At 38.2% G+C, this 19,083-nt stretch overlaps 1 protein-coding gene across 50 annotated transcripts in view; it reads left to right on the top strand.

Annotated features, from left to right (window-relative positions):
- msi2b (musashi RNA-binding protein 2b) overlaps positions 1–19,083 on the top strand; it is a 413,958-nt gene that overhangs the window by 284,704 nt on the left and 110,171 nt on the right. For all 50 annotated transcript variants that reach the window (XM_087282615.1, XM_087282616.1, XM_087282617.1 and 47 more), the window contains one exon: positions 18,860–18,942. In XM_087282615.1, coding sequence (XP_087138741.1) covers positions 18,860–18,942 — 83 coding nt within the window. The remainder of the gene's footprint in view (positions 1–18,859; positions 18,943–19,083) is intronic.

Genomic DNA, 19,083 nt, shown 5'->3' with positions numbered 1-19,083 from the left:
TTTCACCAGTGTTTTATGAAAAGTTTTATTTAAAATGATACCAAATGGCATTTACACTGCGAATTTGGGAAGCTTTTGAATTTGGGTAGGCTAAATCCAGGTTGAAAACCCCCAAATAACAATTGACTTTAAAAGTTAAAACCGATAGATTTATTAAATTAATATTTTAGTCACCAAACATTTTTAGAATTTGAAGGATAATACTATTATATTCAAGCTAAACAATTTTTTTTGTTTGTTTTTTTGCTTCTTGAATTTTCTTATTTAAAATCAATGGATTTAAAAGGTAGATTTTTGTACTTATATATGCTGACCACTGTATACTGTATGAATCAGCAAAAAAATTTTTTATTAAATATTAATAATACTGAGGACATTTAATTCATCATTCAGATTTTTTTATGTTCTTCCCGAAGTTGTTGTAAATAATGTCAGAAGACCTGAAAAGAATAATTATTTGTGTGGATTTATTTTAGGAATTTCTAAATAATAATAAATACATTCTTAAATATTTCCTTTTCTGTTCCACTGAAAAAAAGAATCAACACGAATCAGGACCTTTTTATTTTAATGAACTATTTCTTTAAACTTTTGCCTGTGTGAACCAATTAAGTGCTCTGTGGTGCTTGGGAAATGTTAAGTCAATTTGAACGCTTACCTTTGAAGCAACTGAAGAAGAAATTGGTCTCGCCGTTGTGCTTTAAACGAGACCTCAACTTGCCTCTATTTTAAGGCATTCTTGGGAGAGTCCAGCTTTTCCGGTTAATAAATTACACTCCTCCCATCATCGACGCTGCAGATCGGGACCATAACCGTGTCAAACGGCTGTTATTCCAACACCCTGATAAACTGTATCGGCTCCGCATATGAGCGAGATATGAATATCCCCACCAAAAAAACACAAGCGGCTGAAGCCCTGTGAGACAGCGGAGGTGGCATTATGACTTAGGGAAGCTGTTGGCTCTTGCAGCAGAAGTGTTGTTGATGAGAAACGGCGTTATAGTCCATCTTTCTGATCGTGCCATATGTGTGCAAACATAAACAGTCTGGCCACTGTCGTAGCGAGTGGCCTAATTACATACTATCAGTGTTATTTATTTCCTAAAGGTGCTGTTCTCTCGCTCGCTCGCTCGCTCTCCACCTCTTCAAAACACGTTTGGCTTTAATCTGTCATGCTTTTTCAGCCAAGTGTGAATATTTCCGCTTATTATAATGCAGTTAATGTTGTGTATGATTTCCCTGAATGATTTTTTCTCTCAAATATCTTAAAGTCTAAAGTCGGTTGTGTGAGGCGTAACGCTAGGAATCCCGAATGGCTAATAGACGCAAGCTAATTTGACCTTCAATTATCCTTTGTTTTACACCAGCTGCAGTTTATTTATTATTTTGTATGCTGTGGAAAATGTTATTCCTGCTCGTCGTGTGGAAGTGAAGGATAAAGCATGAAGACACGACCCCAGAGAAAAGATTTAAATTTTACACTGCTGGAGCGGAGTCCTCGCAGCTCAGTTTGTTGACAGTCTTTCCGAGTGTATTTTCGGCACTTCTTTAATGTTGCTTTTCCTAAGAACTGGACTATATCAGTTCTGCCAGATGTAAGCTCACAAGCTTTGTGATCTATTGAAATGGAACTTTCAACTAACCAGAACCAGGAAAAAAAATCATTTTTAAGGGGTTCCCTGTCGATAACATCAGAGGCTGCCTTGTTTTCTTGCGCTTTTCGTTGTGCCAATGCTCTAAATTGGATTTGCGTATGCGTGGCCCTTCTTATCTAAACTATTCACGTTCTCTCTCTCCCTCTATGTGACTATTATTGTTTCATTTCCATTTTTTTTATTATGTTCTGAATTCAGATTTTGTTTGTTGAGAGTCGTTCACAAAACCAGCCAGCACAGATGCAGGTTGAAAAGCAGTGGGTATGTAGTCAAAAAGTGAAAAATTCCCAGTTTCTCCAGTGTGTCTTTTTAAGTAGGACAGTGAAATTGATGGCCCAGTGCTGCTAGGTGACCTACATACACTGGCTTGGACAAAATAGACTCCTGAACACACACACGCAGACACACAATTGCACAAAGCAGGAGGTGTGGAAGTCAGCAGAGCCTGACTGAACTCACATCCTCACAGATGCTGATGTGTTCACAGTGACACACATATGCAAATAAGGAGAGATAGTGGGTATGTGATGTCCAGTACCATAATAATACAACCTGGAAGAACCATGGATAATTCCATCATTCTAATTCAATCTGAATATTAAAAGCGTAAATGATTAAATCTGTGATTGCATGCACATAATCATTTATTATTGCTTGACATTGCGGCCTGTCATTATCTATCTATAAAGTGTTGTCAAACATATATGCAATGAAAAAAGGGGGTTTTACAGTAGGTTTTACCCTTATCGAAAATAAACTGAATGATGATTTAATAACTAAAATACTTACAGAGCTCTTCTACCTCCAGCGCCTAGACTGCAGCTCTGCACAAGCATTTAGTCAGAGGAGAAATGGTCGTGCCCAACTGAACCTAGTTTGTCTCAGTAAGTTTGTCTGGGTTTTTTTTTTCCTTCACTTTCATTAATTGGTGAAGTTCGTTCCTTGTATAGGTATCAAGGTATAGTTCATCCTGTCAAATGCACATCACATGACAGCAATTACTCAAACACCCACAAACTTGTAAACAAAGTGTCGCTGTAATTTCTGGAGGAGATCTGGATTCAGTCAACACCAGGTTGTAAATTACTTCAGAAGAGCAGCGCAATGAGACAACCGTTATCCAGAGGATGATGATATGTAGAACAATCATAAATGAGGTTGGTGTAGTGGTCTTATTCTTTTGATTGCACATTAACTTGGGCAACCTGGAGGTTTGCCAATTTTGTTTGATTCGGACCATAGATTACATTAGATGTCGCCTACCTTGTTGTTGTCTATTGGAAGAAATACGTCAATAGAGCCACCATTTTAGTACAGGGTAGCTCTCCTTTGAAATGAATGCGGGACCAAGCTGTAGTGGAGGACTGTGGCCATCCAGAGCTAGAGATATACACATATATACGAACATGATCTGTAGTATTACTGGAGGTCAGTATGCTTTTTTTTTTTTTTTTTTTTAAATTACAAAAATAATGATTTTACATCTCTTTTCTATGTGGATGGATCAGTGACCACACAGGCATTCCTGACAAAAAGCTTGTTTGTGTGTATGTAAATGTGCTTCCCACCCTTCCTGTTAAATTTGGTCTAATCCGTGTCCTGAAACACACCCCCTCTCCTGCTTTCACTTTTCATTTTGACAGAGGAAACGATTTGTTTGTAAATGAAACTCTGTTATGAATGACTCGTTCACTTAGTCGACAATAATACAAGTTTCTGACACCGCAGCGTCTTGTTGTCATATTTCATTTACACTGTTTGCTGATTTTATTCAACAAAACTAACATAAGCCAAGTATTTAGTGCAAGTTGGTGCTACTTAGCCTAATGGTGAATGCAGCATGTGACTATTATCATCAATAACTTTACCTGTTTAGCACAAAAACATAAAAAAATAAATCATACCTATGAAATGTTCTGCCTTTGTGCTTTGTTTTCTTTGTTTGCTCATTACTACACCTGTAGACAGCGCTGAAATCCAGCATCTTTACGTAGTAACATCTTGACTAGTGTGGTTGAATGACATTTGTCCTGGGAGCACTGTACAAATGTGGCGGCGCTATTGACGCATGCTCAGGGTCCGTATACGATATCTAGTGTATATAGTTATGGATTCTGACTTTTAGAAACTAAATTTATGAGGCAGTTGTTGGAATTTGATGTTTCCCCATTCAGACAGAATGCCCAATCATACTACCTCAGAGGTGTTTTAAAGACAGCCACAGAGTGAAATGAAGAGACTTTGACTGAACGAAACTGAACTTCAACTCTGAAAACTAGACTGATGCAGTTTCAATAAAATTTAAACTAGACTGAACTGAACTGAACCTCAACACTGTTTCAGTTTCAATTTAGTTTCAGACACAGTTTCAATTTACTAGAAGCTGTTTTGACCCAATCTGCATTGTAAAAGCGCTATAGAATTAAAGATGAATTGAAATTGAATCGAACAACTGAATTTAGTGGGCTTTTACACCACTAATATATCACTGTTTTAAAATTGCATTCAGTATATGGATTCTGGTATAATTTTTACATTATTGCATTTATACAAATGAAATCTGTTTGAACATATCAAATGTAATGTTATATTTTTAATGGGTATTTTAATATAATTATATATATATTATTTTATATATATATATATCTTTTACTCTTTCGTATACAGTAGGTAATGCAGAAAAACAACAGACATCATTAGTAGGTGTATCTTTCGGTTGTCAAGGTGCCATTTTGTGTCTGGGACAATTTAACCATCAGCAGCAGCAGCATATCTCTTCAGAGCAGTCAACAACCTTTATTGCTCATCAGCTTCTCTCTGTTCTTTCTTTCACCTTCACTCCTGTATCTCGTCTCTCCATGTAATATCCTGATGCAGCATTCACTCAGGTGCCCAGCTCAAGGACAATGACTTTTAGCGCCATGACTCTAAATACCCAATAGAGGAGTGCGGTAATGAGATCCATCGCTTTAATTGTTACGGAGTTGGAGCTTGTTTGGGAGACTTTGGAACGGCTAATTAGTCAAAATGATTGAGATCCGCAGACCCATGTGAGTGAGGCGAAAGATAAGGTAAAATGTGCTGAATTCATTATTCAGATAGTGGAAAGAGTTTTCTCTCTCACTCCTGCATGTCTGCTCCGAGAACTGACCTCTAACACCTGAGAAAACACACGTGTTTATTTTGGTTTCATATCAATCCCAATTGAATCCATCGGATTAACGATGTTACCGAATCTCTGTGGTGCACTTTATGACCCAGAGAGAAACCTCAATAGCGCTCGATACTGACATAAAGACCACCTGTAGTAGAAAGTATAATTAGGCACCCTGATGCAATCGTTTTCCGGTGAGATGGATCAATTTGATTTCACTCTGAAGGGTAAACACCGGGCCCTGGCACCGGCTCCCACCACTGGCATTTAAGGCAACCGACGCTGCATTATCGAATGCGTTTTCTTTCCTTTTTTTTTTTTTTTTTTTAATCTCTCTCCTTAATTCGTCATGCCAATTGCTTCCTTTGAGAAATTCCTATCATGGCCCTCGCCTTGATGTGTCTGCTGTAATTAAGGCTCAAATTGTTTTGATGCAAGTGTAATCACATTAGCCTGTTTGCAGGGGAGAGGGGTGAAATTGGACTTGTTGCTCCAGCGCCTGTGAAAAAGGCAGCAGACTGCGTGGAGTTTATGGATTATGAAAGAAAGAACTGTCAGAAAGCATCGAGCTCAAAGCGCCGTCCCATATGGCTCTTCATTACCGGCCCTGTCAGAGCCAGTCGAACCGCCACAAACACAATGAAAGCCTAATTCGCATAGTTAAAGATGAGAATGGGATAAATGTTGGGGGATGATTGCGAAAAGATGGCTCAATCGTTTGTGAGGGAATAGATTTTTGGGTTTCGTTTTTTTCCTCGCTGCATAATGTATTCGTTTTTTTTTTGTTTTTTTTTTTTTTTTGCTTTTTATTTCCTCTGTTTTGTTATTCCATTTGGCTTGCTGACAATCAAACATAACTAGCACTGAAATCACAGTTTGCTTCATTTATATTAGTCACAGAAAAATTTGTCAAAGATAGCAATATGCTGAATTAAAATGACTCAACTCTTCACGCAGAGTCGAGTGAAAGACCAGATGGTGCACGATATGCAGGAGGTCTTCAGAGTTCAGAGCGATAATTCAAGTAATATTCACATTAAATTATAGCATTGTTAATATCTGGCATCCTCCAATCTTTTTCTTTGCTGATAACTGTAAAAAGAGATACAGTACATACGCTGTACATTTTTTTTTCTCCTTGGCCCATTTATTCCATCCTTTTATTTACCTTTTGATCTTATCATCTGTGAACATTTAATACAATGTTTTTTTCTTTTCAATTACATTCAGAACAGAGCAGGTTTTAATGAGATGATGAAGCTGGATAAAACTCTCCATCCATCCATTATTCCTGCTATACATTTCCCTATCTTTTCATTCATTAATCTATCTATCTATCTATCTATCTATCTATCTATCCATCCACCCACCCATCATTCTGGATCTGTCTGTTTGTGTTATTTTATCAGAATCCTCCTTCCTTCCATCCATCTTACTATGCCTTTTCTACCCTATTTATTTCTGTCTGTTTTTCTTTACATCTATCTCTCCATCATCTGTCCATCCACACATCTGTCCAGCGTATTTGTCTGATTTTTGTTTATTTCTTTGAAATTATCCATTCATCTTATTATACTGCTTATGTCTATCTACTGTTCTATCAGTTCATCAATACATCCATCCATCCATATTTCTCCATCCATCCATCCATCCCCATCTGTTTCTCTATCCTCCTATCCATGCCCGTCAATGTTTTCTCTACCCATCTATCCATCCATCCCCATCTACTATGTTTCTCTGTCCATCCATCCATCCATCCATCCATCCCCATCTATGTTTCTCCATCCATCTATCCATTCCAATCAATATTTCTCAATCCATCCATCCCCATATATATTTCTCAATCCATCCATCCCCATCTATAGGTCTCTATCCATCCATAAAACCCCATCTTTATTTCTCTATCTATCCATCCATCTGCATTTATATTTCCATATCTATCCATCCAAATCTGTTTCTCTATCCATCCATCTATTCATCCCCATCTGTTTCTCCATCATCCATCCGTCCATCCATCCATCCATCCATACATCCTATTCTATATTTCGCAATCCATCTATCTATCCCCATCTATGTCACTATCCATTCATAAAACCCATCTATATTTCTCTATCCATCCATTTATCCATCCATCCATCCATCCATCCCCATCTATATTTCTCTATCCATCCATCCCATCCATATTTCTCTATCCATCCATCCTCATCTATATTTCTCCATCCATCCATCCATCCATCCATCCTTCCATCCCTATCTATATTTCTCTATCCATCCATCCATTCATCCATCCATGCATCCATCCATCCCATCTATATTTCTCTATCCATCCATCCTCATCTATATTTCTCCATCCATCCATCCTTCCATCCCTATCTATATTTCTCCATCCATCCATCCATCCCTCCATCCATCCATTTTTTTCTATCCATCCATCCATCCATCCATCCATCCATCCATCCATTCATCTATCCATCCATCCAACCATCCATCCATCTCTATATTTCTCTATCTATCCATCTCTATATTTCTCTATCCATCCATCCATCCATCCCTATTTATATTTCTCTATCCATTTATCCCATCTATATTTATCTATCCATCCATCCTACTGGCTAAATCTATCTTCCTATCAGTCATCCATCAGTCCATCTATCCATCGATCAATTTGTCTATCTCTCTGTCAGATCCCAGACAGTAATGTGCCATCTCACTGAATTAGGCTTGATTAAGTTGATTTGCTTTTAATAGTGAAACTAGTTATTAAACTCGTATGTGAGATATGCTTTTTGAGCTATTTATAAAGGTATTTGTGACTTTCAGACCCCAAATCTTGAACATTCTGTTGGGCTTTTATTCTTTTCTTAATAAAAATGTCTTGGATCTCTCTAGAGGTTTTGGTTATGATACATTTGCTAGGAAGACTGCTGATTTATAGCACTTCTTTAAAAGAAATAGGGGTCATAGAGGCACTTACACATGAAAAGTTTAGTTCTAACTTGGGTTGAGTTGATGGGTTACCATTTACTTTCAACTTGTGATATACGATTTTACTGCATTGATTCAATAGAAATAATTGAATGAAAGGTTTGACTTCATATAAAAGCCCCTCTCTCTCTTTCTCCACCCATTCTCTCTGAGCTGTGCTCCACATTTCGTGCAGATATACCCTGCTGACTGTGCACATATCGCACCTCTCCATTCATCCGTCTTCTGTAATGAGGGAGGAAGGACTCAGATCATTAGCCATTAGGGAGGAATGGCTGCTTCTGAAGTGGCTGGTATTTTAGTTAGGTGGCTTTTGGAGGGCCTAATGTTGACATTAATCTTTAGTGCCACTTGCGAGGGTATGGCAATGACCTTAATGTTTGTTTTTTTTTTAAACCAAAGATAGGGCACCCCATCATACAATCACTTCCCAGATTTTCCCCCACAGTTTCACTAGATAAGATTGCAAGCACTTCTTGTACATCACTGCTTTTCAACTGGTTGTACCCAACAGCCCCATCAGGGATGCTCACATCAAAAAAATTAAACCAGTGTGTCCCGTAGTATCTATACAGTATATCAAGAGTTTAAACTTTATTTATTTGTTGAAAGTTTTCTCAAAGTCTTAATAAGTCTTTCAGTCTACCTTATGTTAAGTTAATGTCATGTTAAGTTATGTTAAGGCCTTAATGGATTGCTAGACACTTCTGGTGCACTTGAGGTGAGATACGGGGTTGGGTTAGGCACGTCATGATTTTGCCTGATCCTGGATTAACATCTATGTTGAACCTGAAACATTTGTTTTGCTTAAAAATTTAATTCCTACCTCTAAGCCCAACCATAACTGTAAATTATTCCCAAAATTAGAGGGGAATAATAGTTGGATAAGAATTATGTAGAAGTGCACAAACCTAACCGTAAGCCTAAACTTAACTTAAATGGTAAACATATCCCTTGATTCTGATTGAAATGTTGTTCAAGGATCAACATAGATGTTAATCCAGGAACATGTCCTTCTACTATCAGCGTAGTTTTAAGAGTGGGCTAAGGTGTAAGGGATGGTCAACAGTGTAATTACCGAAAGTGATTACAGTAATTACATGCAGGACGTTAATTGATCATAAGTACAATTTAAAAACATGTATTTACACGTTAAGTATATTGTAGCAAATCACTAATTTCAGTGTAAGTACATTTTAGTTAAGGCCACTTAATATAAAATGGGACCCTTTGAAAGTTATCCAAATTAAGTTCTTCATTATGCACAATACTAATCAAAAATTAGGGTTAACCAACCCAATGGGTACCAAATAGCTGTACATGAAAACACATAATACAGGTAAGCATACAAGGAGCCAAATCCATAAACTCACAACACATGATTAAAAGCTAATGAAAATAAGTGTGTTTTCAGTGACCTCTCCAAATGACTCCAAAGTAGGAGATGTTCTTAAGGAGAGTGGAAGATTGTTGGAGGTCTTAAAGCTGCCACTGACAAAGCTCTATCACCTCGACATTTCAAGCGTGATCGTGGAACTGTCAAAAAGAGTTGATCCTTAGAGCGAAGAGATCTCACAATGATGTGTATTAATTAGTGTAGAAATACGCTCAAGGGCCAGGCCATTCACAGTAGTACATTTACAATATGTCTTCATGATTCCATGATTCTGACTTAGTATTCTGTTTATTTTTGACATAAAAGGAAAATCAATCATTTTATCCAAAATATATCCGTGCAACGTAAGACATACATATGGTGTAAACAACGTTTGCAAAATTATGGCTTAAACTATGTAAAGCTTTACCTCTTAAACCTGGGCGCAAATCCTGCATGGCTGTTTGGGAAGCACTGTTATAGAGTTTGCATTAAGCGCCTGTGTGCTTATTCACTCATGCTAATAGATCTTGTTATTTAACATGTTCTTGGCAGGTGCATTAATTTGCCCTGCTAGTTCTCTAGTATTGCAGCTTAGTTCATCTCTTGCACCCTTGAGATCTATCTAGCGCCGTACCGTACACACACTCAACTGGAGTAAATGATTAATAAACTGTCAGTGATGGCGCTCAGCTTGAAAAAGCTTTAGTCTTTTATACACGTCTGTTTTTTTCCACCTAAAATTCTTTTTTAGGAGCTCTCTTTGGTTTCTCTGAAAGCCATACGTCTCTCCCAAGTCATTATAATGTAGTGGGGTGGCTGGAGCTACAATCGATTACGCTGTCTAGTCTCATTTAGTTTACAAGAGTTCCAAGTTCCAGAGAGCTTACCGAGAGGCTATTTTTCTCCCTGCCCGTCTTCTTTTTGATTAAGCGGATGTGTAAATAAGGCCGCAAACTCCCATCGATGCATGCCAATCTATTTATTGACTCCTAAGGATCATTCTCTCCACTCCCCATGGTGTCTTCAGGCCGAAGAATTGAGCTCCTCCCAACACATGCGAGCATGGGGGACAGCCAAGTGTCTGCCGGGAGAAAAAATGAAACTCATTGACAGATGTTCTTGTGGTGCTTTCTGCTCTCATTATTAATAGATGAGAAAGGGGGCCCATTTATCAAAGTGAGGGGAAATTCATTGACACTGGCTTTGATTTTATTGCTGTAACTTGTTGTCTGGGCGCGTCACAATTCTTTTTGCTTTTTCGCTCCCAGGGCAGGGTGCTTGATGGCAAGAACATATTGGGAAAATCACCCAAACAAACAATCAAAAAATGCTTTTGGTGCTCTCTCCTCCACACATGAACAAAAAGACACATTTATACACTCACACAAACATGTGCCTTATGTTGTGGTGCCCTGTCAATTGCCTACTGTGGTGGCTAAACACCCATAACAGACAAGAGATGCTGATGTCGCTGTCCTGGTCTTTATGCCTCAGAATCAGCAAGCAGTGTTTAAGAAGGAGCTCTGCTTTTATTACAGGTTGAGGAGAAAAAAGGATTCTGTGCAGCTGTGTCATAATTTTCTTCTTACGTGTGTGAGCAAAATAAATGTCCTTTAGGTTGTGGAAATACAGATTTTTTTTTATGGCTTTTATTTTGACATTTTATTAATACAAATAAATTCTACAAATAACATCATTTCATTTAACAAAGATATAAAATTAATTGACTCACTTTCCTTCGGCTTAGTCTCTATTTCAGAGGTCGCCACAGCAGAATAAATGGCCAACTATTCCAACATATGTTTACACAGTAGATGCTCTCCCAGCCGCAACCCAGTACTGGGAAACACACATACACATTCATTGACACGCACACACTCATACACTACAGCCAACTTAATTTACACAATTGGCGTATAGCGCATGTCTTTGGACTTGTGGGGGAAATCAGAGCACCCGGAGGAAACCCACGTCAACATGGGGAGAACATGCAAACTCCACACAGAATTGCCAACTGGCCCAGCAGGGACTCGAACCAGCGAGCTTCTTGCTGTAAGGAAACAGTGCTAACCACTGAGCCAATGTGCCACCCCCCTAGTTTTGTTATTAATTACAAAAACGTAATAAATAATAATTGCATACGTAATTACGTCAAATTTTATCGTGTTCTTAGAGTGCAATCTGATTTATAGGTAATCTTCTAAAATAGCTGTGAGGTGACAGTGCTTACCACTAATCCACCATGCCACCCAAAGATATTCTATACAATTTATGTATTGGGAAAATACATTTTTAGTGTATGTGGATGATATTAAAATTATTATTGTTATTGTTATTTTATTTTTATTTTTTTTTCTGTTTTTAGTCAACCACTTTTGTTGTGTTGAGTTTTAAATGAGTTTTTCTAATAATAACTGGTCACATTTATATTATAGCCAGCTATGTTGCATTGGTTTTTCTTTTGACTTAAACCATGATAAGTCTTGTTAGGACACTCCATCTATTGTGAAAATTATATATAATTAATATTAATCAATTACGTTTTTGGGACTTTACAGGTTAAAACCTTAAAGTCATAACAATCTCAATAGTGAATATACAAGAATAAATGGTCAGCATGAAAGGTCAACTAGAAATTATGAATAGATTTGAACTGGTAAAAAGTATGTAGACAACTTTGAAGTTATAAATAAGACTTAAGATTAGGTTTCACAATGCAGTGTGTCAATCAGTACATTTCTTTCATGTTTAATTCAATGTTATGTTGTTTCTTTGTAAAATAAATGTTCCCATTGTTCCCATTTTCATTTAATTTCATTTTCATAAAATGATGCAACTAAATAAATGTACCAAACCTGTCTGCACAAAATGGAACAGGGCTGAAATAAAATTCAGAATGTTCAAGTATGTGTGTAAATTAAGCTTTGGGTGATACAAAGTTTTGCTTTCAAATAAAGCTTTGGAGGATCCAAACTTTTGAAGAACACAGGACTTTTGTTTATACTAAGTGTTGTGCTTGTTTCCCCATCCTGAACTCATCTCGTGGTCATATATTATTCAGCATCTGATCTCGCATACCATTGTATGAATCACAGATTCAGGTGATACGCCACCCGCTATGTTACGTGCGCGCGCATGCGAGCGTGACCATGCATTCATGAGAAAGTCCGTAGGCATGCCATTTCCCCCCATCGTTTAATATGCAACACGCAATCTATTTACCATCTCTGGTCTCGGGAAAGGATACGAGGTGGCCGTAATAATATCTGATTCAGTTGTGTACCTCTTCCCTTTAAATACATCGAACTGCTGCAGGCACCCTCGGCTTTTTAAGCAAAGGTCAGAGGAAGGCTCATTGATTTAGCATTTTAATTTTATTTGTGCTGGGCTCCGAGGGGGACTGGCATTCAGCGTGGCAGTGGCTCTTTGTTTTGTAAGAGGCTGTGAATGTCTGGATGTCTGTTGAGACCCGGCCTGCTTCGCTCTGGCTAATAAGTGTGAGATGGCAGCCAGACGCCTCCGTAATAGCCACTAACACTTATTATCCTCTTCGAGATTGGAAATCCATGTGTTGTCATTGAGGGATCTCAAGACAAGTTAAGCGAAAAAATAGATGTTTTTTTTTCCTCAAGCGTATTGCTTCAAAACAGATGTGCGTGTCTTGTTGTAGGAGCGTTGCGTTGGTGTAGGTGGGCTGCAAGGCAGAAGTGGTTTCCAATGTAAGGAAATGGCCTGTTCAGTGTGGTTAAGCCACTAACTGAGCGAGATAATGCCTTGGGGTGTTTGAGGCGGAAAAATGCGACGTCTCCTCCGCCAGCGCAGAGGCAGCTGTTGTTTTGCATTGTTCTCGTCCTCTCCTTCGCTTGACTTTGCAGGGGATGCGGTGAAGGGCCCTCGGTATCGGCACTTCTTCATTAAAAGATCCTGTTTGCGGCTCTGGTCTGGTTATTAGGAGCACTGAGAGTTTTTGATTTGCTGCCGTTTCCAATGCTTGGTCGAGAGCTCACCCTGCCGATAGCGCCCTGAACTCTGACAAAGACAGCATGCGGGATCGTTACTATATCTTTCCTGCAATGCTTGATGTGGTTAGAGATGGTGTTTGGCAGTTGTGCACAAAAGATGTGCATACAAAAACACACGCACACAACTGCGTATGATAAACTTTTTATTCAATTAAAGAAAGTGTGGATAAACTACAATGAAAACACATGTATAAATACATTTTTAAAAAGTCATGTGATGTGCATGCTTAAGTGGACAAGCCAATGGACCGACCACAATATCTGAAACACAATATCACAGTATCTGAAATGCAGTTTTGGTCATTCTAAAATCCCTAAGCCAAAGTCCATCATTAAAGTGGTTCAGTGATGTTACTTCCTAGAACTGTCTTGAGTGGCTTCAAAAGAGTCTTGCACCTCCAAAAGCTTCTTTTCATTTTGACTTTATCTTAATCACAAGTTAACTAAACAAACTATTCATTTTAATAGTACCTACATTAAAGAGCCCCTATTATGCATTAAAAAGATCATATTTTGTTTTGGGGTCTCCAACATCAGTGTGATATGCATACAAGGTCAAAAAACACTTTCATTGTCTTATAATATGCATTTATTTTTATCTAATTATTCCAACAACTTCCATATAATTCGTTCAGCGATTAATTTGTTCCCGAACCTCTCCTTAGCATGAGGCTAAACTGCACTAATAAGTCCGATGAACGAGTCTATTGTGATTCGTGGACTGCGTTCAGAGAGAGACAGAGAAAAATGTCCACCACAGCTTATCAACTATTTTGAAGTAGTCAGAGTGTATGTGTGAACCAAATGCAGGAGTGCATTAAAGAAATGCAGTTTAACACCGTCATATTGCTCTATTCTTAACCATGACACACATTCAGTAATAATCCACACAGTGGCAAAAGCTGAACTATATTGAAACTTGACCGCCACACATGTGTAGTGGCATGTGTGACCCTAGCAATGACAAACGGCAGTGAAATGCAAGCTCACAAACACATTTAAATCTGTAGACAAAGCATCACGCGACACAGTTTTTAACGTGGCTTTAGACGTGATGAGAATATAAAGAGTTAACCAGATACAGTACAAGCAGTTGCAAGTAACAAAACACTATTAAATACATAATGTGCAAGCTAGAGAAAACTAGGCAGAAAAAATTTTAATTGCTCTTACTTACATGTGAAATCGAGGAAAAAACAGATCCATGAACTGTGTACTGTAAAGTTCCTGTCAAGCTCTGACAAAGTCCCATACATCAATAGTCTTTTCTGATCTTTCCTTTAACAAATGGCTGAGGAATCTCCTGTTGTAAGCTTGTAGATTGCTGATGCACTCGTCAGAAAAATGACAGGGACACAGCACAAGGCTGGGGCTATAATGCTGAGGTGTTTTTGCAAAAATAAACTTCAACCACTTATTCTTCACAGCCTCATCTTTGGGTAGGAAAAAAAACACACTAACTTTCCTTCACACTTCAGAGGAAACTTCAGTGTCTACGTGACTTCATTCAACCAGGATCTGCTCCTTTTTCTTTAACAGTGCTTGTGGGCGGGCTGAGGTTTAATTTTTCCGGGTCTGTGCACGTAACAAATGGGTGGCGCTTGAGTTCTGTATCGACTAACACGGCTAAAGACTCATTACAGCGGCGATTCATTCAAACCACTGAATCAACTCTTTTATAAATGAATTAATAGTTGAAACACGGTGCACTTTTAGATTTAAGCCTTAGCTGGATATTTCACTTCACTTAGAGCTGTTTTACACACTGCATGGAAGGTCATTTTCAAAAAACCATAATAGGGGCTCTTTAAAAAAAATGCTCTGTTGTTTTAAGTCAAATTAGGCCTAAATATAAACAAATCCAATAGCTGGGTTAAATTCCCAGTCTTGTCATTTAACTTGATCAGGATAATAACATGTTGACATTTTTTATTATTTAAGTTATTTTAATTCTACCCATTCTTATCCCACCCTTTATGCATTTCTGGACTTCTAGCAAGTGAAATTTGTAGGAATGATAGTAGATTCGTCAATTGGCGGGGAAATGTCAGTTTCAGGTGCCTCCTGCTGGGGTGCAGGTACTGTAACCCCCTCCTCCTCCCTCTGCAGCCGTCGGGCTCCCCGAACCACCCAATGTGTGCCAGCTCCCTCCCGGCTGCTGAGAAATTGCTCCTGACAGCTGATTTGTTGGTTGTCAGAACTGGTCGCTGTGCGGCTGATAAGGGCGCAGAGGCCCGAGATGGAAAACTAACTGCCTCTCATGATTTCAAAGGCAGCCCCATCAGCCTGGGGCCTGCAGACACATGTAAATGTCTCTGGGCTGAAATCACCAGGGATGTTTCCTCCATGTGTGAGGGTGCTGTTTAAAGAGTTAGACTGTGCTAGCACGTCTGGCCATATAGAAAAGCACTGCAAATAGCACGTTTCAAATGTTTTATTTCAGACTCATTCATTTGGATGCGGTTATTATTGTCCTGACAGTACAAAAACAGCTTTATAGGAGTCCTTTTTAACAATGATCCATCCATCCATCCATCTATCTTTCTATCCTAATTCTGCATTTTGTTTAACTGTATTCACAAGAATAAAAGTAGCAAGTGATTTAAAGTTGGAAAGTTATACAATTATGTACAGTACTATTATAAATGCTTCAAAGTGCTGATGTTGTGCTCCTACTAGGCAGTATTTAATGACTATGGATATACCTCTGGACCGGCTAGCTCATCTGTCAAATAAAAAAGTACTTTTACCAAACTAAAAGTCAGCCAAATTCATTCATCGCCTGATTTTTTTATGAAAGATGGAGCAAAGTAGACAAGGGTGTGGTGCTATGGTAGGACCTGCTCCAGCCTTCAGCAAATCATCAGGTCTGATCAGTCGCAGGAAGCTTTAATGGGCTTGTACAGGAAGCCATTGCTAGAGAAGAGGTCACTGGGTAATTGGCTGTGAATCCTGTTCCAGTATCCTCCCATGGGGCGGCTGCTCCTATAACTCACATCCTGTCAATGATGTCAACCCCCGAGGCCGTCTAAGCCCGGGCAGAAGGGTCGATGAGAGGGTACTGGCCACCATCCAACTCTAGAGAAGATGACAATGCGGTGGTGACCGTACATCACCTCCATTGCTTGTTCATACAGTAATTGCCGTTAATTACCTCATGCCCCAATGCAAGGCCCTCACGTGTTTGCAATGTAGCTCATAGGCCATCACTCAGCACAGCTACATGTTCTGTCGACTCTTAACTGTAAGCCTTCCACCTCTGCGTTTACCCCAGCAGGACAAGGAGTGGATTCTACTGTGTCATGGAGTCAGGGAGCAGATAATTCAGACAGTGTTTTCTTCCCCAAACAAAACAAACTGTACGTATAATCACTGAGAGGTCACACAGTGTCGGACCAGAGGCCACCGGCTTGTTTATCCCGTGCCCTCTTATCATCCCTCCCGCCTCTTCATCTGCTCTTATCATGGCCGGTGTTGAGAGGAGCTCCGCCGCTTCCTGTTTTGGGCTTGCTGTCAACCCCTTTGACCTGCTGAACCCAGGATTTATCTCTCACTTTCTTAAAAGTCAAAAGCGGCGGAGCTAGTGCTCTATCTTTTGCTCTTTTTGTTTCTTGTACTTGAAGGCTTGTGGAGGGCAGCGCACTCAGTTTGTGGTTAGAATTGAATGAATTTATCTTAGTAACTTGTTTGTGTATTTATGCTTTTAAAATATTAATTAAACAGTATAAACAATAATAATGATAATTATAATAAAGGATTTTTTTAACAAATAGGGAACTTATTAATGGCAACATTTCATTCTGTGGTTTCACATTTCATCAAATCATCGGGTTGTTTGGGTGCACTGTAAAAAAAAAGTCTGCTTTTTTACATTTTTTTATAACTTAACGTAACATCCGCTATTTTATGGTAAATGTCTGTTATTTAATGTCTGTTATTTTTCATGGAAAACATGAGATACACCCATTAAATTACAGACGTACCATAAAATAACGAATATTAAGTTACAGAAATTTCCTTAAATTAAAATTTCTAGAAAATTTCTGTAATTTACTGCATGTTATTTTATGTTAAATTTCTGTAATTTACTATCTGTTATTTCACAGAAAATCTCTGTAATTTACCATCTGTTTTTTCAAACAAAATTTCTGTAATTTACCGTCTGGTATTTTACGGCAAATGTCTGTAATTTAACGGACATCATTTTACCAATGAAGTTGCCAGAAAAAAGTAAAAGAAGAGCGGTTAAATTACAGACATTTACTGTAAAGTAACAGACTTTAAGTTACAGAAATTTCCTTAAATTGAAATTTTATGTAAATTTCTGTAATTTAACGGTCATTAATTTACTTTTTTACATCACCCCAGCTGCCGGAAAAAAAGTAAAATAGCAGATTTTTTATAGTGTGGTTCGAAAGACCCACCTTCCAATGACAAAGGTCTAGAATTTGTCTGTAACATTTTTCCTATTTTGACTGCTATGCTAAAATATAATTTATTTATCATAATAACCCATCGAAGAAGGCTTGCAGATCAATAAAAAGGTTTGAAGCACCAAAAGGGGCCTATATTGAAGTTTAATTTTAATACCAATTAGACTTTTGTTGTCATCCATGACTTTTCAAATTTGCTTATTTAATTTATTATTATTTACCGTATTTGATTTATTATTCAAATGGACAAATTTGGACTGTGGAAGGTTGAATGTGCTGTCCAGTTTGTTATTTGTCTAATAAATGACAATAGGCAACAGTTTTTAATTTAAAACTTTAACAGATTCCCATTTTTTGGTAAACCAAAAACTGTGATTATGATGACCTTCTGACAGCCTAATTAAAAAAAAAATGTTGCTTAAATGTCACTAAAATTGCGTATTTATAAAAAAATTTTCAATAAAAATTATTTATTAATTCTAAAAATTTAAATAGAAAATGAAGCAAATAACTAAAAAGGTCAAACTTTTGAGAAAAAAGAACCACCCCTTTCACAGGATGGCTACAGGCCTGGTTATAATGTGTCCTTTTACATTTGTGTTTGTTTTTTGCCCCCCGGTTGACTGTCTGTGGCAAATTCTAAGTATTCTGTTTGAAAACGTCCAGGTGTAGTTTGAAAAATTATCTCAAAGGGTTTAGGATGCTTTGGTTAATCACTGGATGTTCCCTGTTCCTCATGGGTGGTGTGGCTCTGTTGTGCTCTGTAAGGTGAAAATGGATCCTCAGTAGATGCACTTAGGAAAGAGAAAAAAAGAGTGTGTCACGTATTGAAAAACTCGCAAAGAAACATCAAATATTTGGTAATGGAATTCAGATGCCGGCTGGCTCTACAAATCCCATTAAAACAGCTTTGAGCTTCCTCCATCTCTGAGGAGCAGACTCAAAGCTATTTTAATAGTGCCCAGGACTTCATCATTTTAGCAGCAAAAGAGTTCCTGCTCTGTACTAGATACATAATTTGCATGGCATTAGGACCAGATAAAACGAAGATTGCTGCACGACTCAATGGCTCATTTATGCCTGCTCCATACGATAATAGCAATCAACAGATATTTGTTGCTTTTTTCCTGTTCATTTAACTGCTTCTGTGTTGGTTCACTTCAATCACGAGCTGTTTTTTTTTTTACCCCCCCATCTTTTCTTCCCTGTTTTCTCTCTCTCTCTCTTCACAGGATTCGGCTTTGTAACTTTTGAGAACGAGGATGTGGTGGAAAAGGTCTGCGAGATTCATTTTCACGAAATCAATAATAAAATGGTGAGTTGGTTTCACCTCTTTGCAATTTTTCAATTCAGGGGCCAGGATTAATATTTGATGCTGGAAGCAGAATGGGTGCTTATAATGGGCAGCGTACAGTGAGGGTGACAGGGCTGCGTGGGTGGGGGTGTCATCCCTATC

The sequence above is a fragment of the Danio rerio genome, chromosome 15, assembly GCF_052040795.2.
Source record: "Danio rerio strain M-AB ecotype USA chromosome 15, GRCz13ab, whole genome shotgun sequence".
In the NCBI taxonomy this organism is placed as follows: Eukaryota; Metazoa; Chordata; class Actinopteri; order Cypriniformes; family Danionidae; genus Danio; species Danio rerio.
Note: the sequence above shows the minus strand (reverse complement) of the source record. Positions and strands in the feature narration are given on the sequence as shown.